The sequence below is a fragment of the Meriones unguiculatus genome, chromosome 5 (assembly GCF_030254825.1).
Source record: "Meriones unguiculatus strain TT.TT164.6M chromosome 5, Bangor_MerUng_6.1, whole genome shotgun sequence".
In the NCBI taxonomy this organism is placed as follows: Eukaryota; Metazoa; Chordata; class Mammalia; order Rodentia; family Muridae; genus Meriones; species Meriones unguiculatus.
In genome coordinates this window covers 83,927,115-83,947,537 of record NC_083353.1, presented here as the reverse complement: position 1 = coordinate 83,947,537, position 20,423 = coordinate 83,927,115, and the positions used below count along the sequence as shown (strand labels likewise).

At 49.0% G+C, this 20,423-nt stretch overlaps 1 protein-coding gene across 5 annotated transcripts in view; it reads right to left on the bottom strand.

Annotated features, from left to right (window-relative positions):
- Window positions 1-5,598: 5,598 nt before the first annotated feature.
- Window positions 5,599-20,423, bottom strand: part of Fgd5 (FYVE, RhoGEF and PH domain containing 5) — a 100,327-nt gene continuing 85,502 nt past the window's right edge. For 4 of the 5 annotated variants that reach the window (XM_060383760.1, XM_060383761.1, XM_060383758.1 and 1 more), the window contains exons 11-21: window positions 20,072-20,143; window positions 19,035-19,103; window positions 16,698-16,781; window positions 15,448-15,527; window positions 14,039-14,138; window positions 13,626-13,763; window positions 13,083-13,212; window positions 12,080-12,213; window positions 9,963-10,091; window positions 7,382-7,536; window positions 5,599-7,116 (exon numbers count right to left, since the gene is read on the bottom strand). In XM_060383760.1, the coding sequence (XP_060239743.1) occupies window positions 7,080-7,116; window positions 7,382-7,536; window positions 9,963-10,091; window positions 12,080-12,213; window positions 13,083-13,212; window positions 13,626-13,763; window positions 14,039-14,138; window positions 15,448-15,527; window positions 16,698-16,781; window positions 19,035-19,103; window positions 20,072-20,143 (1,128 nt within the window). In that variant the 3' untranslated portion in view covers window positions 5,599-7,079. The remainder of the gene's footprint in view (window positions 7,117-7,381; window positions 7,537-9,962; window positions 10,092-12,079; window positions 12,214-13,082; window positions 13,213-13,625; window positions 13,764-14,038; window positions 14,139-15,447; window positions 15,528-16,697; window positions 16,782-19,034; window positions 19,104-20,071; window positions 20,144-20,423) is intronic. The other variant, XM_060383759.1, reaches the window with a different exon arrangement.

The window sequence follows — 20,423 nt, the reverse complement described above, 5'->3', positions numbered from 1 at the left end:
AATGCTGCTAAGTGGAAGTTGCTTGTCTGTATCATACAGGACAGGGATCTGCATCTCCTTATAAACATTAAGCTAATCCTGTCTTTTGTCCCATCCTGGCCTTCCAATAGGCCTTTGCCTCAATTCCGAACCTCTCTAGGGGCAGGATTCTTTGTATGTGCACATGGTATGCCCTCTGCAGACACTTGTGATATTTCTCCTATGCTATGATGTGAAGTGTTCTTGCAAAAATTATGTTTTCTGCACTCCCCTCTTGTCATCTGTATTGTGTGTTTATTCATTGTCTTTCTTTTTTGGAAGGGAGCCCAGAAATGGCTCTTTCCATGTAATACCCAAATTATATGGTCTAGAAGCCAACACTCGCCTTTTTAGCAAATTACTGGACTTCTGGAAACAGATACGTGATGGTCAGACCTGGAGTCACCTGTGTCTGGCTGATGCTGTCAGTATGATATCAGAAATGGATGTCCCTGAGGTGAATTGGTGGCTCCAGAATACAGGGGTATGGGAAATACACACACACACACACACACACACACACACTGCCTTGGCCTGAGCTTCCCAGGCTTTGTGGGTGGGGTCAGATTTTCAAGTTGCATTTGGCTAAGATATCTTAGAGCCACAGAGCTTGTTTGAGAAGAGGCACGAATCTTGAGATGCTAATGGAAAAATAGCCTCTGCGCATGGCCAGCTCCATCATAGCACAGTGGACCTGAGGGCTGAGTGTCACAGAAAACAAAGCAAAATTTCCTGAGGCCATCATCAAGGCCTTTCCAGTTTAAGGGAAGGAACAGGATCCCATCATACTGGGGGAGGACACAGGGTTCTCTAAGAACTGATAGGATGAATATAAACGTGGGATTTATTAGAGCAGCTTACAGATTGTGGTCTGAGTAGTCCAACAATGGCTGTCTCCCAACAGAAAGGCCAAGAATCTAATTGTTGTTCAGTCCACAAGATTGTCTCAGCAGTCCCAATCTGATGCTAACATCCCAGAATAGTTAGCTCCTGGTCTTCTGTCTCTTCTGGAATCCTGGGGAATTAGATTTTAACTTCAGCAAATGAATGCCTTAGCAACAAGACAGATGAACTTGGCCAGGGAGAGTGAGGACAAATAGGCAAAAGTGACAGCTTCCTTATTCCATGTCTTTTTATGTGGGCTGCTGCTGTAAGGTGACCCAGATTTAGGTGGGCCTTTCCACCTCAAATGATCTGACTAAGAAAGCCCCTCACAGGCATGCCCAACTGCTTAGGTTTTAGTTGATTCCAGTTGTAGTCAAGTTGACAACCAAGATTAGCCACCACAGGTATGGATCCAAGAATGAAGAGCACTTAAGAAGAGTCACAGTAAGCAGCTGTGACAGAACCAACCACGTGTTTAGTTGATGTGTAAACAAAGAACCAGAATGGCTTTTCCAAAACTCAGATCTGTTCTTCTACGCCATCTGAAGGTGCCTGTAGTCCAATGACTGTGAGGTGATGTCACCCTGACTCACCTAACTCCAGACAGCCTTTCTGACTGTCACTTTTGGAACTTGCCTGCACTCTGCCTGTTGCAGACTACCCCAGTTCCTGAGCCTGCCACATTCCTCATTGCTGCCCTCTCTCTCTCCCCATTCTACTGTCTTCCTGTACAGATCTCTCTAGAACTCTTTATGGGAGGCAACCCCCTACTACGTCCAGCCCCCGCTCAAAAGTGACCTGAAGATGCTCCTGGCTATCCCAGGCACAGTGCAGTTACCCGTGACTTCTCTGCTGCTCTTGTCACAGTGCCTATGCCTGCTGGTGTTTGCCAGCTCAGCCTCACTGGAGAGGGTGCCCGAGTATAACCATGTCCTGATTTCCTTCTGTCTCCTGTTGGCTTGTCATCTACAGAGCTCCGCACTTACCTTCTTCCAGTAGCCAGCTGGAAGCTCCGGTACTCAGGAGCAATGTTTATCATGCAAAGCCTGCTTTCCAGCCAACTAATCCTGGGATTAAATATCTGTATTTCTCAAGGTCCCAGGTTTCAACATTAATCTTCATTTGTCTATGGATGTTTCCATTATGATGTAGGTATTTGGAAAGTCAGCATTTATCAGCCAGTGGTGTACCAGAGTTTCAGTTGGCAAGGATACATTCCAGAATAACTGAGAATTAATGACCATTAGCTAAGGAAGATGCCTGGCAGTGGAAAGTCACCTGATCGTCTTGTTCCAGAGTTACCAGAACTAGCGGCAACATGAGAACCATCCCCACGTCTGTTTGCTGAGGTCACGTGTGCCCACACTGTTAGTATTTAGGCAGACTGCTTCTGAATTGCCTAGTAACCTATCATACCAAGTAGTCATATAGCTTTATTTCTTAAAGAACTGTCTAATTTTACGCCTATGAAAACTTGCATAATTATATATGTTGGAATAATTAGGCCCCACACCTCAGGGCATGACCAATTACCATATAACAATGTAGAAATCATTTGTTTAGGATATATCGCCCACCTGGTGTGTGGCAGACATAGTTCAGCTGCACCTGCACAAGCTATAAGAGGATCAACCAGCCACTTTGTCTCTCTCTTGCTCTCTCCTGCCTTTTCTCCTCCTCTCCCCCTATCATGTCCCTCTCTTCTCTCTCCATCTCCATCCAATAAACCTCTTTCATATAGTATCTGTTGTGTGCATCATTTCACACACCACCTTGCAAAGGTTGCTCGTGCTCGTAGTTAGAAGTACCTTTTTTACGTAGTAAACTCAGGCACTTGAAAGCTGTATCTCAACTCAGAGCTCCTGACTCAAGTCCTGTATCAGTCACCTTCACTAACAGACAAGCAACTTCGGATATTTGTGTGTGTGTATGACAGTACTATGGAGCCCAGGACCTTGTGAATACTCAGCTCAGTTCCAATGGCTGAACCACTCTCCTCTCCTTTAAATTATTATTATTATTAGACAAGGTCTGTGGAGCCCAGGCTGACCTTCAACTTAGGACCCTCCTACTCCATCCCCTAGAAGCTTGGATTAAAAGTGTACACATCCACAGGTGGATGAAAGAACATTTTTTTTTTAAGATCATCCTTCTCACCCCTCATTGAGATATACAGAGCCTGTGTGTCTATGAAGGATGGGCTGCAGGATGACACAGTATATCTCTGTGATTTAAAAACTGGAACATCTTTGTGGAGCAGATGACAGGATGATATTTAAAAGAAATTAGTGAAATAATTTCAGTGAAAACCAATTGTCAATTTTTCACCAGGCCCCACAAAGTAAAATCCGGGATCATACCAAGTAGTCATATAGCTTTATTTCTTAAAGAACTGTCTAATTTTACGCCTATGAAAACTTGCATAATTATATATGTTGGAATAATTAGGCCCCACACCTCAGGGCATGACCAATTACCATATAACAATGTAGAAATCATTTGTTTAGGATAGTTCTTTGCACATCTGTGGATCACTGTGTCAGTGCATGCAGTGGGCATGAGGGCCTCAGACTAATTTACCCCTAGTGTCGTGCACATATTTCTTGCTTGAGAGCAGTTCCAAAGAGCACACAACTCACTGCCCTCACTTTACCTAGGACAGGCTTGGAGACAAAGCTGGTGACAGACAGATGGATCTAGAAAATTAGAGCCAAATATTCCTTCATCTTTCCCACTAAGTTTAACTGCAGAAACAGTGTGACTTGACTTTCCCAAGGCCTCCCCTGAAGATGAAAATATGCTTTTGTTTGGCTTGGTTTTCATTTCATTCGAGACAGGACCTGATGATGCTACCGCCTTGGCTTCTCAAGTGCCAGAACTCCACACTCACACCACCATGCTCCACTCAAAAATGTTATTTTAAACTTCCCAAAGTATCATGTCACTGGCCAGCGTCTCCAGAATCAAGTCATGTGAAAGGAGAGAGCTGGCTCAGTAGCACCTTGGTGCTCCAGGTCAACTGCAGTTTGACTAGCAGATAGGAGTCTGTTTTTGCTTTTGAGACAAGGTCTCACATAGCCCAGGATAGTCTCAGACTTGCTCTGTAGCTGAGGATGAATTACTGATCCTCCTGCCTGTGCCTCCTGAGTGCTGGGATTGTATGCACATGCCACAGCATCCTGTACTGGGGCTCAAACCCAGGGCTTCATGCATGCTAGGCAAGCACTCTACTGAGCTACATCCCCAGGCCTGCACAATGAGTTCTGAAAAGTGCTTCATAGGCTTGACAGACACAGCTGCCAGCTCTCCTGCCCGGCTGCATCATTTTCCAACCCCTTGGGGCTCACCTTTCTTCTGTGGATCTTAATATACGCTGCTGGCGAAGGTGCTACCCACACACACAGCACTGCCAAGGCCTGCTCTAAGATTTCACTCAGGGCTCACAGGCAGCTTAGCTACTACCCCTTTTCCTCTTTCTGTTTTCTTTTCATCCTGCTGATAGGCAGAACCCTGGAGGCACTCGGAGAAGCCACACCAAATGTATGGGCTGCTCTGAGAAAAACCTCCATGGAGCAGGCAAGGCCATGCTTGAAAGGTTCTTCAAGGCATTGAAGATGCAGGGAGAGGGATCTGATGAACAGGGACACTAGCCTCACTGCCACCCACTGTCCCATCACTGTCCTGAGAAAGAGAAAGTTCTTCCTGTAATTGTCCTTACCAAGTCTGAGCATGACCGACAGACAGGTCTTTGTTAATGTTCAGTGTGTACCTGTCTCCCTCAGCTTGTGCGACATTGCAGCAATCTTTCTGTGACAGAGGAGAACAACAGGCTTCTGGCTGTGCCAGTAAGTGACTTCTTCATTTCCTAGGCTACCATGGTTTTTACGGGGGTATATATATGGTACAGGGCTGTTCCATGCGTGCCTGCGGGCAGGAGCTTCGGCAGTATTGAGTGGCATCACAGTCAGCCAATTCTGTAGTATTTGGACCCAGGAGACAGGCATGCCCTTGTATCTGCTGAGATGGCTTCATCCCCAGTAGTTCTTCGCAGATTCAGTGGATTGAAAGATAACATGGATATTTGAAATGGGCTGGACAAAAAGAAGGACACAAGGGCCACTGTGAGTGGTCAGCCTAAAGCCAGTACTCAGAGAACCATGGAAAAAGAGGTGACAAAGGTCCAAAGATGCAGGGCCTGGCCTAGTCACATAGTAGCTGGAGACTGTCTTGGTGAACCTGTCTGCTATATAATCCAGACATTTTTATCAAGGTAAATATTCCCACAGAATAAAAGTCCCTGCTTGAGTATCAGATAGAGCAGGTTATTGGTTTTGTTTTAAGCCAGGTTAGAGTGCTGGCCTAATAGGCATGAGGCCTTAGGTTCCATAGTCAACACTGGAAATTTTTAAAAATTAAAAAAAAAAAAATAACCAGAATAAAAGAACAGAGGTTTTCAGGTGATCTTGGGATATACTGTCTGTCAAAGTTAAGAACAGGGAAGTGACACTGGGTATTGTTACAAGGCAGGTCAGGGATGATCCCACTGCCCAGACACCCAGTGGGCACCCAAGAAAATAGCCACTGACCACACAGATACTGTGCTGTTTCTGTGCATACATGGGTACCCTTGATCGTGTGTAATACACCAATTAGGAGCATGGGAAGTTACCAAAAAGTGCGACACTAACACTATAGTAAAAGTGATTGGAAACTCATGCACTTTTATTGCTGGAATTTTCCGTTTAATATTTTCAGTCCACAGTTGACCTCCGGCAATTGAAATCACAGAAAATGAAATGGAAGCAAAGGGGACTACTGTACTCGAGTCCTGCTCCACTCTGTAAAGGTTCATGGGTCTTGGTGGTCCAGTCACATGTGTGCGACTCTGGAAAGGAACCTAGGGTGGTGACACCCTCAGAAGTTAACAGGAACACTTGTCTGTCCATCCGACTTGAATTATTAACTATACAATGACTGCAAAACATTTAAAAAGAATTGCAAACTAGAAAAAGAAATCCCTGAACATATTTACTGTAATTAAGTCCTTGAGATGGTGCTTTTTACAAAAATCCTTTTTTTGTAGGGGACAAAGCAATGCAATGATGGCAATATTTTTTTTTTCAATTGCAGTGAGAATGGGGAGGAATCCTGTTCCTTCTGCATTTTGTAAAATCCACCCAGTATAAAGAACTGTCCAGCAGGAGGTGGCTCTGCCTCAGGTGCCCGGAGGGAGGTGTGCAGCTCGGAAGTGGCTCAGCTTAGGTGTTCAAAGTGTCTTCCAGCCACCCAGTGCCTCTGTGCTGGCCAAGCCATCTGCCCAGACCACTCTCTGATGACTGTCCTTCTCTCTTTTTTCTTGACCTCTCTCAAAAAGGAAGCTCGGTGCGGACGACACAGCCTGAGGATATGTGTTCCGGAGAGGACAAACCTCCATCAACATCATGGTCCGTGTGCACAGTGTGGGCACAGGATGGCACACAGAAACTTAAAGCAGTTGCAGACCTCCCATGTTTGAGGGATCTGTGCTGCCACAGTGGGCAGCCCTGGTGAGGTGCTGAGGATTCTGGGAGGGAGGGAGGGAGCCACTACCACGCTCTTGTTAAGTTATGGCAGCCTTCCTTTCATAGGAAAGGAGGACTCTCCCCTTCCTCCTTAGCCTGGCAAGCCACAGCAAGGCCGCAGGAGCCGCTTTCCACAGCAATTGAGTCCTGGCCCTGTCTGCAGCAACTCCTGGTCCAGCCCTAGGGAGACAGCGCTGGAGGCGGCAGCTCAGCAGGATGCCTGGCTGTTACTTTCCCACATTATCTGAGGCCCATATGCACATCACAGAAAGTGGAAAGTGGTCCTATTCACTAGAAGTAAAACCAGAAAAAGCCAGTTTCTACTAAAAAAGCACATGTTGCTAAATGTCCTTTTCTCTTGGTTTTCATGTCTTCAAGGTACTAATTTTTAACTCACTTTTAGATAAGGGTACAGTTTATAATGGGGCTGGGAAACATGAAGGCAGAAAAAAAAAGGTCCATAAATATCCCTTAGGGTTCCACCTGTGAGGGGAAAGGTCAAGCCTCACGCAGAACCCACACGTGCATCCAGATGAGCAGAGACCCAGAGTAGCTTCTGGAAGGGTTCACACATTAATGTAGGAGTTTGTTCTAAGTCCATGTGCCTGGTGACTGCTATAACACACTGGCATCTTCCATGGCCTCCATCCACCTGTGAAACAGAAAATAGCACTGGGTATCTATGTGACTGGACTAGATTCCTGCTAGGCTGTTTGTATGTATTTCCCAGACATGTTTCCCATATTTAGAAAACAGCCTAGGACAGTGTGAAAGTGGTGGAACCAATGCCCATGCATATAAAGAAGACATGAGAGTCTAAGTCTCATGGCCCAGAACATGGAGGCCTAAGTAGAACAATGCAGGACAATACTGCATTTTTCTGCAAGGCAAACAAGAAGACTAGCTGTTGTTGATACCTCTGAGCAGAACTGCTATCCTCTGCTTTGAAGCTATAAAACAGGGTTTTCTTGTGGTAAAGATGAAAAACAGGTCCTGCTTCACTGCTGCCCTCCTCCTTTTCTGGGGCAATAGTAAAACCCAGCAGAGGTATGCTCTCCATGGCCACTTTGTCCTGTGGGGACAGAAGGAAAACCTGATGTTAAAATCGAACCTGTAACAGCCCCCCCACCCCATGCCCAAGGCTCAAGGAACATCATGTGAGAGGAAGAATAAAAGAGGTGAAGGATGGGAGGAGCACTATTAAATACACCTCTAGATGTGACATAGCCATTGTATCATGAGCTCATTGCAGCCATGATCACCCAGGCAAGATCAAGACAACAAGCTCAGGTGGCAGCCAATGGGTGGCACTCTTTGGATTCAGTGCGTGACATACACACATATGCACATGTACATACAAACACACAAATGTACACAGGCATACGTACATACAGGCCTGCATACACACACGCGCGCATGCGCACACACACACACACACACACACACACACACAGGAGAGGGCAGGAAAGTGGGAGAGAGATATGTTGGGGGCATTGGTGGAGTGGGGGGGTGGATAAGATGAAGATACATGGTTTACAAATGCAAAACTATCAAACGATAAATAAAGGATGTTTAAAACCCACACCTGTATCAGCCCCTAGCATCGATCCTTGCCTCCATAGAGGAACACCTATGTGTGGGGCAGATTCTGATCACCCTTGCTTTCAGTCAGGGCCCGTCCAAGAAAGGAAAGGGACTTAACAGGTTCTGACAGGAAATGTGGCTGGACATGTTCAATGCCATTATCTTTTAAATTCTCTATCACAGCATGGAGGAAGAGCCAGGATTTGAACTCACAGCCTTCCAGCTTTCTTCCTACAGACTAGAGTAGTCAATGACTTAGTGTCCCAGAGTCTGTTCTAGCAACACATTCAGTACTCATTCCACCAAGCCTTCATTTAAGGTGTCTCAGCAAGAGCCCTCCAGGGTCTAGGCTATGATGTCACGAGCACTCACAAGATAGACGGAGAGAACACACAGGACACTGGAAATACAGTGCTCAGTGGAAAATCCAAGGTTTTTAAATATGAAGAAAGTAGGCTTTTAGGTGGATGAAAAGTGCATGTTTATAAGTAGTGAAGCCTCCATAAAATGCACGCAAGAGAGTTAATCAAGCCTGGCAGAATGGCAGCGGCACCTGCTGCAAGGTTACTGCCTGGAGAAAGCACCTGGTAGATGGCAATTTTGCTCAGACACAGTCTTGCCAAGCTAGAATTCCCCTAACCTGACAGATTACAAAATACCCTGCCTCTGTCCTTGCTTTTCTTCCTTCTTCTTTCTTCTTCTTCTTCTTCTTCTTCTTCTTATTATTATTATTATTCTCCTGAAAAGCTTTACACTGTAGCTTAGTCTGGCCTAGGGCCTAGGCCTGGTAATTCCCCTGCCTCAGCTTTCTGAGTGCTAGGATTCGTTGGCATGCACCACCATGCTTGGCTCTAAGGCATTCCTTCTTAGGAAGGGGGCCGCTCTGAATATGCTCCAACTTTCAGTTTGAAAAGGTGAGTCCCTGTCCTCCATGGAGAAAGTCCCGCTCTAGACAAATGAACCAAGGCCCCCTCTGTCGGCCTAGCGCCAGAAGATGAGACACACAGTGAGCACTACAGCTGCAGCTCTTTCTAGAGGGAGGCAGGTCATCTGAGAAAGTCTAGCCCTAGGCTGATCTACCAAAACTTGGGACATATTTAAGCCTTGACTGTAAAGTGCATTGGTCTTATGGAAGCCCCAAGGTCGTAGGACCTGGAGATGGAAACCACCTTATTGCCCAGCTCATTCAGGCTCTGCAGAACCAGCCAGTGAGATCACACCACCACAGCCCGCATCTGTCTACTCCGGGAGCAGGTCTGGGCTTTTTGTTTGTATTTTATTTTTGACACAGGAGCTCGTATTGTCCAGGCCTGTTTTGAAATCACTATGTAGCTGAGGATGACCTTGAACTTCTGCTTCTCCTGACTTGGTGCTAGAACTATAGGCTTGCACCACCACACCTAGGCTGTGTGAGCGAGGGGCCGAACCCCAAGCTTCGGGCATGCTGTGCAGTGTTCTACCAACCAAGCTGCGGCCCCAGCCCTTCCTTGTATTTTAGAAACGAAAACCAGTATGTCCTACAAAAGTAGCAATGCGTTTGCATTAAGAAGCCTCACCGGAGCCCTCGGTTATTTTAGTAAAAGCAACAGACAGGCACACAGGGAGCAGTTTTCTCTGAGCTGCGGCATGTTGTCCCAAGCAACCAAGATAACAGAACAGGAGCAAGTTTTCTCTTGTGACCTTGTCCTGGCTGCCGAGCCTGTGACATTTAAGTACTCTGTGAATGCTCACAGCCACACACCAACACAAAGATTTGATTACCAGCAGAAGAGGTCCCGCTGTCCAGGACTCATGCTTGCAGGTGACAAGATACATGAAGACCCCAGCTGGCTTCCCTGCTACCCGTCACAACTGCTGTCACATATATGCTTAACACAGGCCTCCCTGAGAGAATAGCCACAGAAAGAACTGTACCTCACTGGCCAGGTAGGTGTAGAGCACTTTGCCCTTGATGACAAGCCAGAGTTTCTTCCAGCGCCGCTTGCCACTCTTACAGCGGCTCAAGTAGCCGCTGATGGCAGAGCCCTCTCCCGACGCCGCCACCTGGTGGAGAGGAAGCAAAGCAGGCACACAGTCAAAATGGCTGGGCAGACTATCCGGCCGAGGAGTGTGAAAGCTGAGCGGATCTTTGGGCAAAGCTGCTTCAGATCTAAGAAACAGATGTGAAAGTCTAAAGCTGCCCCTCCTGGGATCCTACACCCTCCCAGGCTGCAAGACAGATTGGACTACCGTCAGCTTAGAATGTCTCACACTTAAGAAGGAATCTTGTACTAATTACCTAACATGTATGTGGGGGAGGGGGAATGGCGCTCTTGCCTGGTGGAGTAGATGCAGCCCTACTGTGTCATACTGCTGCCTGTGTTTAGGTGACATCCTGCTGCACAGGCTCTGTTGGTGGCTTACCCTGAATAGGGCACTGCCATGCTGTGTGAGCACATATGAGGACCTGGGTTCCACCACCAGCACCAGAAAACAAAGAAAGCCAAAGAGACCCCCAGTTTGGCTTGGAGGGATGCAGTCCAGGGTTCCCATCAGGCTCCAGCAGTAGCTATGGATATCACTGCCTTCCTGTGGGCCTCCGTTTTCTTACTAGTAAACCGCATGAAGCATCCTGACAGAGACAGTGCCTGACGTACAGTGAGTGAGCTGGAAAGCAACATGGCCAAGTTTAGGGATAATTCCCTCATTTTACAGTCAGGGAAAGTGAGGCCCAGAGGAACAAGGGATTTCCTGAAGTTCAGTCCCCACCCCACCCCACCCCCAGCTTATCAGAGGATAAAACTCGGGACTGTCAGCAAACACTCAGGGTTTAGAGGCTAGAACCTACAACCAGCTCAGGCTGGAAAGGAAGCTGGGGTTAATTCTGACCTGATGCAGGGCACGAGATTCCTAACTCTTGCCTGGGCTCTTGCCCCACCTGCCCTGACGGAGCACCTCCACAGATAAGATTCTGCAACCTCCAGAGAGCTAAATACTCAGTGGCTCACACAGGTTTCCTCCACTTTCCCCTGGGAAGCAATGCTGCAGAGACACAGTCCCAACAATGGAAGAGGGTGCTGGGAGCAGAGCTGTCAGGTTCTCATCTCCTTGATCCTCTACTGGACCAAGGGGCTAGCAGAAGCAAAGGATCTGTAAACATGTTTCTGTATCGTGAACATGTGAACATTCAAAGGGTGCATAAGAATTCTGGTCATGGATGGAAAGACAGAAAAACTCACCTCTATCCTATATTGTGTGTATATATATATATATATATATATATATATATATATATATATATATATATATTTACCATGTATATATTACTTTCAAGATTTTGGGACGCTATCATAACTTTACACATCATCAATAGGCAGGCGATTTACCTCTAAGCTGTGTCCTAGCTGCATCTCCAAGATCTTCAGTTAGCAAATGGAATAAGTTGGTGGCTAAGACAGCACCCATTCACAGATCTTCCCTCCCTAACACATCAGCACACCCACTGCTTGATGATGAATATTAATGGACACTTGGCTGCAGCTGGCCATGCCTCTCGGGAAGGCTCTGCTGGTGGGCACGGGCTGCACTGCCTGGGGTTCCTGTCTGCAGGACAGACCCGTGTTCGGCCAGTTGTGAGGTTTCTCGCACACTCTCATTGCCTCCAGGAGGCTCAGCACCCATGCTGTCCCCTCCCAGCAGCCTGGGAACATGTGGGGCTCTCAAATGCCAACAAAGGACGATTAACTGTGACTGCGACCCACCAGTGACCTGAGCAGGCCCTCTGGGGACTAATTCTACCCTATGGGGCAGAAGGAAAAGAAAGACAAGCGGGCACACAAGATGCCTCCCAAGCTCTTCTGCGGCCGCATAGGTGTCTTCTGAAGACAGGATTATCCTCAGTGAAGGCACCACCTGGGCTCAGTCTTGGGTTCTGTCCCGGGAGGAGTTCACTTTGTCCAGACGAGCCTGCCTAGGCTGCGCACAGGAGGATCTGAGACTGCCTCCCGATGACAGGAACCTTCCAAAGCCACTGTTTCCCATGTATGCCTTACCTCAGTCAGGGCTGAAGGGACTTTCTTCTGCTTCTTGAAAGTTGAAGGGCTAATGCTGTGGAAGACGGAGGAGAAGGTGCTGCCCGTGGAAAAGCGGGATGAGGACAGTGGGAAGCTCATGCTGACCGGGCGCTCTGCAGAGGGGAAGGGTTGACTCTAAAATGCTGGCTCAGGTTCCTCCAAGGCTCATGGGGGTGGGAGTCAATGGTACCAAGATGGCTGTCATGCTCCTTCCTGCTGATGCCATAACATGGCTCTGGGGAATGGGGGCTACTTTCCCAGGATACTGGTCAGCTGTCCTGAATCCACCAGCAGGACTATGCCTCCCCTGAAGACCTTGGTGTAGCTTCAGAAAGGCCCAAGATATAGCTGCTGTCTCTCCTGCCTGATTCTTCTGGCCACAGCCTGTCACTTAAATACCAAGTCTCAAGGGTCAATTTAGTTTCTTTTTTCATGACTCACAAGTACCGCCTAGCAGCCTTTCAAATACACCAAAAGATTCCAAAGGCAGAAGGCCCACGGAATCCTCTCAGTAGTCCCACCGGGAGCTAGGGAGAAGGCTCAGCAGTTAGGAGCACACACTGGCCAAGTCTGGATCCCAGCACCCATGTCAGGTGGCTTATAGCTGCCTGTAACTCCAGCTCCAGGGGATCTGATGTCTTCTGGCCTTCGGGGCCCCTGCACTCACATGCACATAATCATACAGACACATGTAATTAAAAACAGATCTTTTTTAAAAAGTTCAACAGAACATAGGTCTACCGAACACCCCCAGAAGGGTCACCCACAGTAGACAGCCACAGTAGCCCTGCCTATCAAGTAGCACTGCTCCTATCAAGTTCCCTTGAACCTTGGCTTCTCCACAGGCTGTCTTTATGCAGAATATCCTCTCCCTTCTTTAGGAGAAAGCAGGTTCAAACAGGAACCCAGGCCACAGAACTGTCAAGAGAACTTAGGGAGAAGCCATCAGGCCTAGAAAAAGGCAAGAGCCTTTTAGAGTTACCTCTCATGGGGCCTGGGACAGGCCCGTTCCTCAGCTTCAGTTCCCGGAAGCAGCCATCACAGACCTTGGCCATCCGGTTCTTGAGGCACTTCAGTGGGTACTTGTTTCGAGAGCAGTTCCGGCACACAATCTGACAGCCCAATAGGGACACACATGTAAGCTGTCAGTCACCCTCTCCTTCTGTCAGCCCACCCCTCACCTCCTCCAGGGAGCCCCAGGTTCCCAGCTGCTCATGTGGACCCCTGCTTTTCCAGGGTGGGCTGCAGAGTGTCTCTGAGCAAGTACCAGCTTTTCTGAAGAGCTGTGCCCATTACCATAAAGTAACAATCATCCAACAACCAAAATGGTGAGCATTCTGGTGTTCTTAACAATGTGTGGTGGTGGCAGAAAGAGCCCGGGACTGGCCATGATGGGTGGATTTCAGTGTAATGGGCAGGAACAAGCTATACTTCTCCGGATGGCTTTGAACTGGCCCTCTGAGCCCCACAGGCAGGGACATGCCCTCTTCCCTGAGCACACCCTCCTCCTCAGCCTGTCACTCACCTTGCCACAGGCATGGCAGTGGTGGCGCCTCACGGTGAGCGAGAAGTCACAGCCGCAGTTCATGCACATCATAGCATGTGTGACAGGCACCAGGGTGGGGAGCCTCTCCCCGAGGCTGATCCCCAGCCTCTCCCGGATCTGCAGCAACCAGCAACCACAGTCAGGGGACAGCCAGAGGGACAGCTGGGGAAGGGGCGGCCCCTTTCTCCCTGATTCTGAGCGAAGTCTCCTGCATCCCTGGGTCTGCTTGCTAGACTGCAAGGCATGCTCCTGGGCCATGCTCTGACAGGAGCATGGTAGCTGGGATGCATGAGGACACTGCAATGCTCCTAGGACAGGAAGTACCTATCCTCTTACCGTGAGTAGCCTACAACAGGACCCAGCCTAGGAACCCTGGGGCAGCCCCCACTCACCTCCACGCTGTGGTGGAAGGCAGCCAGCGCCTGGGTCTTGTAGTCCTCCGGGAGGGCTCTGGTCAGACAGTAATGCCACTCGTCTCTCTCAGCGCAGGAGCTGTAGGCCCAGGCTGGGTGAGCCACAGTGCCATGGCTCTGCCTGGCACTCTCTCTCTTACAATGAGTCCTTGCTCAGCAGCCTCTTGGCTTGAATCTAGCCTAATGTCCAAGCCCCTTTCTGCCCAGAGCTGAGGGCCACCCAGGAGAAAGGTGGGTGGAAATTCTAAATGCCCACTAGGTGTTGCTCTTGCCTTGCACAGGAGCTTCCCGAAGCACAGGAAAGCCTGGGCAGAGGGAAGGCAACCACTTTTGGCCTGCTGTTCAGAGGGCAAACGGGTAAGGTGGGTAGCCAGGGTCACACTGCTTAAAGAAGACATATAACTGTCCTCCAGTGGCCAGGTCGTGGGACATAAGGGAAGCAGACTTGCTAATGGCAGTTGCTACTCCAGGCTACAGGACAGACAGACAGCAGTGCCCCAGTCAGAAGGAGACAATCAGTGTGGTCTGCCCCACCCTGTCACGTCAGAAACTACACCCTGAGCCCCAAGGCTCCTAATTGCATCAGGCAGAGAGAAGAGGCCATTGGAGCCACCTCAGGAATCACCTCTTCCAGGAAATCTTCCCGCCCCCTTGGGAAACTCCCTCTGTCTCTTCTATCATCTAGGATTATAGCAAAAAGGTGCCACCTACAAACATGGGGCTCTCATCAGGCCCCAAATCAACTGGCACCTTGATCTTGCATTTCCCAACTCCTAGACTGGGAGAAGCAGATTTTGTTTATCTAACAACTGGTTCGAGGTGTTTTAATTACAGCATCCTCCCCAAAAGAGGGAACGGTTGGTGATGGGCCTTCACTCATCACTTTCCTCTTGCCAAGCCTGACAGCCCACTGCGCACACAACAAATCTGAGTCACCCAAGGATCTCATCTGTCAATCATCGGTAACATTTTTTGATCAAATACTTTCACGGGGCCTACAGTCCTCCAAACATAGGAACCAGAATTTATGCTTTGTTTTGTGCTCAACCAGGGCCTTGAGTGTGTCAGGCAGGCACTCTACCACTAAGCTAAGCCCCAAACCTCAGGAGTTTTTCTTTTCTTTTTCCTTTTGGTTATTGTTTCTGATGGTGTGCGTGTGCGTGTGTGTGTGTGTGTGTGTGCACATGTGTGCGCACAGCGATGAGTGTGGAAGTTAGAGGTCAACCTCAGGTATCTTCCTCAATGATTCTTAACCTTGTTTATCATTATTTTAAAAAAGATTTATTTGTATGTGTGTTTTGCCTGCGTGTATCTAACCACAGCATGTGCTTGCGGTGCCCATAGAGGCCAGAAGAGTGTTTTGCAACCGGGGTATGACTCCCCCATACCTTGCAGACAACGTCAGGCAGGACTCAGGAGTTTCGATCTTGAGAGCATAGGGCACTTTGTCCATCACAGGGCGGCTGACCTACCAGGAAAACCAACAGCATCTGCTTCAGGGCGGGAGAGGGAGTAGCACAGACAGCTTTGTCCACTGGTAGTGGGTGGACAGGGCTCTGACGAACGTGGATGCTTTCACTGCCTGCTGCTCTGCTGGCTCTCCTCAGTACCCCCTTCCTCAGACACTACCTTCATATGGCATCAGAATTAACATTTCAAATTTTTCTCTGCCCCAAGAGTTGCCAAAAGCGCCCACACACCCTTATGTTTGAGACCAAGATTAACTGTGTTAGTCCAAACTTTACACATCCAACAGCTAAGAAGTGATCATTGATGGATGAATGGAGAACACACACACACACACACACACACACACACACACACACAGATACACAGCCGGGCACAGTGGTACAGCACTCACGGAGGCAGAGGTAGGAGGATCTCTGTGAGTTTAAGGCCAGCCTGGTCTACAAAGTAAGTCCAGGACAGCCAAGGCTACACAGAGAATCCTTGTCTCAAAAACAAAAACAAAACTAAAAGAAACAGAGACAGAGAGAGAGAGAGATAAAGGAGGCCAATATGCATGCCTAGAAAAGGAAGGCGCCTGTGACCAAGCTGCCACATGGAAACCTTGACCACAAAGCTAAGTGAAACCAGCTGCCTCCAAGAACAAAACAAATGCTGTGGAATTCTACCTACATGAGGTCACTCAACCAGTCAAATTTGATAGAACAAATGGGAGTCTGTGTTTAATGGAGTGAGTTTCTGTTTGGGAAGGTAGGAAGGTTCTAGAGTCAGGCAGTGCTGTGGGCTCAGCACTGATTCAGCCACTGAGCTCTGCCCTTCAGATGGCACGGAGGGTTTTAATGTGGTACGTGACTCTTACCACACCCAACAATATAACCCAGACCTGTTTGTTTGCTCCCTCCCTCCAAGTGGTTCCTGCATTCGCTGTCCTACTTGTGAGGAGACCCTCCCCTCTGTTCCCCATCCACTCTGAGAGTATATCATTAGCCCCTCGTTGTTTCTGAGCAACCCCGTGCTTAAACCTGCTGCGGTCCCCTCTAAACGCTGTATCCTGGAGCCTTGGTCCTTAGCAGAGAGAAGGAAGGCTGGCTCCGTTTCCCCAGCATCTCCCCTCTGAAGATGTCCCACCACTGCGGGCCCTACCTCAGGGTACCTGGCTTTAGATATCTACCTTCATATTGGCCACTGGCCACGAGCTCTTCAGACGGTACTTCCCATCCTTCTGAGGATGTGTGTATAGGAGCGTGTCATTCATCTGCAGAGAAGGCATCCAGTCACACCGGTCATAGCCCTATGTATAGAGCTTCAGAAAGCTCTCTATATAGCAGGTCCCTGGGCTCTGGGGTGCAGGCACCTGGTAGTCCTCAGTGACACCCCAACAAGGAACAAAATTATCCTGTGAACCCATCGCCACAATTCTACTGCTACAGGGATGCTCAAGAGGACTCAGCACATTTGCTGATGTTGTGGGTACCAAGTGTTAGAGCAGCTTATGTACAACAGCTCCAAAGAAGGAACAAACCAAATATCTTTGACAGCTGACGAATAAAGGACCTGTGGTCCAGTCAGGCTGTGGAATACCACACAGCAACCCAGAGGAGCAAGGGGACAGACTGTAGCCAAATGGCCAAATCACAGGCATGCTGAGAGGGAAAGCCAGATACCATGAGAGCAGCCCGCTGCCTTTATGTGAGGGTCCAACTCAAAGTGACAGCAAGCAGGCTAGTGAGTGCCTGGGTCGCTTGGGAGTGGCGGAACACTGCCAGTGCTAGTGCAGCTTTCTGGAAGTGTTGCAAATGTTCTCAATCCTGATCCAAGTGGCAATTATACAATGGTGTAAACTCGTCAACAAACACCAACATGGAACTTAAGACTGGAGCATATGACTCCACAAGCAAACCAGTTAAAAAAGGAAATGGAGACTGGTGAGGTGGCCCATGCCTTTAATCCCAGCACTCGGGAGACAGAGGCAAGTGAATCTCGGTGAATTGGAAGCCAGCCTGGTCTGCATGGCAAGTTCTAAGCCAGCCAGGGCTACATCTTGAGACCATGCCTTTAAAAGAAAAGAAAAGAAATAAAGTGGAGACCAGTGCGGTGGGTAAAAACAATTGCTGCCAAGACTGATGAACTCAGTTCAATCCCAGGGGCCCACATGGTAGGAAAAGAAAATGGAGGCCCTCTCTTGCCTCAGGGTTTAATTGAGGCAGCCTGCTCAGGAAATACACAAGGCCCCTGGCGCCTGACTGCTCGGGGACTGTGGCTCACCCGTTAGCAGGCAACACGCAGCCAGTCCTTGAGCACAGCGCCTTTGGCTGCTCTTCATTTCAACACCTGACTCTCTTCCACCTCCACTGAGCCTTGCCTATTCCCAAGACCCCATCTACTTCATCTCATGAATCTTGGCTGTTGGTCTCTGTGTTTCTCTCCCGTTACATTCTGAAGGCTGAGAACAAGGCTGACAGTGATCTTTATCCTCATGCCCCAACACAGAGGTGTTGCTCTGTGAATGCTGTAAGCACAGAGCTCTTAGCTGCACTGTCACCATGCTACATAAAACTCCAGCAGTGTGGGGAGGCAGCTGAGGGCAGCCCCACTGGCAGCTGCAAGAACAGCAGTGAGAAGCCCAGAGAATAGAGTGGGGAGACAGATACCTAGCAAACAGCAGGCCTACAGTTTGGCTCTCGGGGTTCCCCTAATGGCCTCTGTGTTGAAGGTGTAGTCCACAGGATGGCACTGTTGGGAGGAGTGAAACCCTTGGGGGTAGGGCCAAGTGAAAGGAAGTTAGGTCACTGCAACATGACCTTGAGGAGACTGTAGGAACCCAGCCTCTTCCTCTTCCTATCTTTTGCTTCCTAGCCATGAGGTGAGTGATGGCTCTGCCTTGTGTGACTTGGCCACAGGCCCAAAGCTACGGGGGCACCCGATCAAGGCCTGGTACCTCCAGAACTAGGAGGTAGATCCTGCCTTTCCTCTTTAAATCCTGACTGTCTCAGACTTGTTCTAGAGGCAGGCAGCACAGAAGGTGTGGTGTCTTGGGGCCCTAGACTGGGGCAAAGAGCAACTTGTAGTATGAGACCCTGAGGTTAACGTGTTCAAAGTGTGGCTGTATGTCCTCAGACACATATGCTCACTTTCACAAAGTGATGGAACAGAAGCACAACTCTGGGTAGCCTCTGGGTCTTGGCCACCAACTTGTTGCATGAGAGAGACCTAGACAAGTTGGCCCCCTCATCCCTCTGCTGTTGTACGCACCACAGAAAGTACTCAAGTGAAGTTATAGTACCTTAAGAAAACCGGGTTTGAGCTGTTTAAGGTAGGCGTGTGAGCCATTCATTTCAGCAGCAGCATTCCCCACCTCCAACCGTCCAAATAACATGTAAGCAGTGTTTCTTGTTTTGTTTTGAAAGCTCAGTTTTACATCCTGAAGACAGTCCTGGCTCCTCAACTTGTCACCAAATGCTGGCCCTAGAAAGCCAACAGTGGGGCTTGCCTTATACCCAGAGCTTACCAGGAACAGGTGCCGAGGGTGTCGGCTTTTCCCTCTCACTCTCATCAGTGTTCCTTCCTTCAGGAACTCCTGTCGGGAGAGAAGCCAACGTCAGAAGCTGAGTGAGAAAGTCTGGGCAGGCTCTGTGTAGGATGGAGTCACCATGGCTGCCAGAGTATCCAGGGACCCAAGCTGGGCAGTCGGCCTTCTAGAAGTATTCTCACACAGCACCAAAATCAACATGGCTCTGGCCACCAAGTATGAGTCCCAACTACGACTCCCTCCCTAATGGCACTGCAAAGGGTCTAATTCAGAATGCATCCTTTGAAGGTTTTCTGAACAGCTGGACCTGTGGATAGTAACTCCAGCCCCATCCTTCCGAAGGACACAGGCTTGGCAAAGATTTCAGAGCACAGGACTCCAGTCAGAGCCGCATATAAGATTTCACAGAATCCTAGGCTAGCACCATCCTGCCGATGGGGCTCAATCCCTCATTCCAACTGGCAGTGATCACACTTTCAGCTATTTTCTGAGCTGTGTTGTATGTTTTCCATCTGGAAGCTAAAAAGCAAATCAATCAACCTCTCTCCCACCCCTCCCCTTCTGGGCACAGAACCCAGGACCTTGTACACGCTAAGCATGTGCTCCTCTCCTGAGTGTCACCCAGCCCCTGTTTTGTTAAGAATGCTATTTTTATGCCGCTTTCTTGGGGCTTGCCTTTGAGAGCTACTCCAATCTCTGCTTTCCTGGCAACTTGGAACTAAAAACACTTGGTACTTTTCTTTCTTTCTTTCTTTTTTTTTTTTTTTTCCTCTCTCTCCCACTGGAGAGCTACCCCAGGGGAGCTGTGGTGTGCAGAACTGACTGGAAGTGTTTCTTTAACTGTCCTGAGAGGGCATCATGCAAGGAGGGGTGCAGACAAGCTCCAGGGTGGTGCCTCATGCCCCCCACCCCTCCTAGACAGCACCTGCAGCCAGACCCGTCTGGGGCCAGCCCAGCTGAACAATGGGGCTTATCAGAGTCAGGCTGGCCCTTGTCCTTGCCCGGGCAGCACTCACCCTTCCTGGCTGGAGGAGGTCCCCTTGGCCCCGCACACTGTACTCAATATGGACCAGCTTCTGCAGGTTTTCCTGTGGGCAGGAACAGGAGATGGTCACCCCTCCACTCTCCCCCACCAGGCACTGAGTATCCTCCGTAAGAGGACATTGCTTCCACTCCAGAGGAGAAAAACAGAGCTCGGAAAAGACCAGTCCAAATCCAAGCTCCTAGGAATGGCAGGCAGCATGTGGTCTTCAGCCTGGGCTTTCCCAGTGATGAAAGATAAAGAGGCCATCACACCTTAGGCCACATTAGGAGGAAGGGGAGGCTGGCGGATGGAGGGAACAAGAATGTAGGGCCAGCAAGAGATGG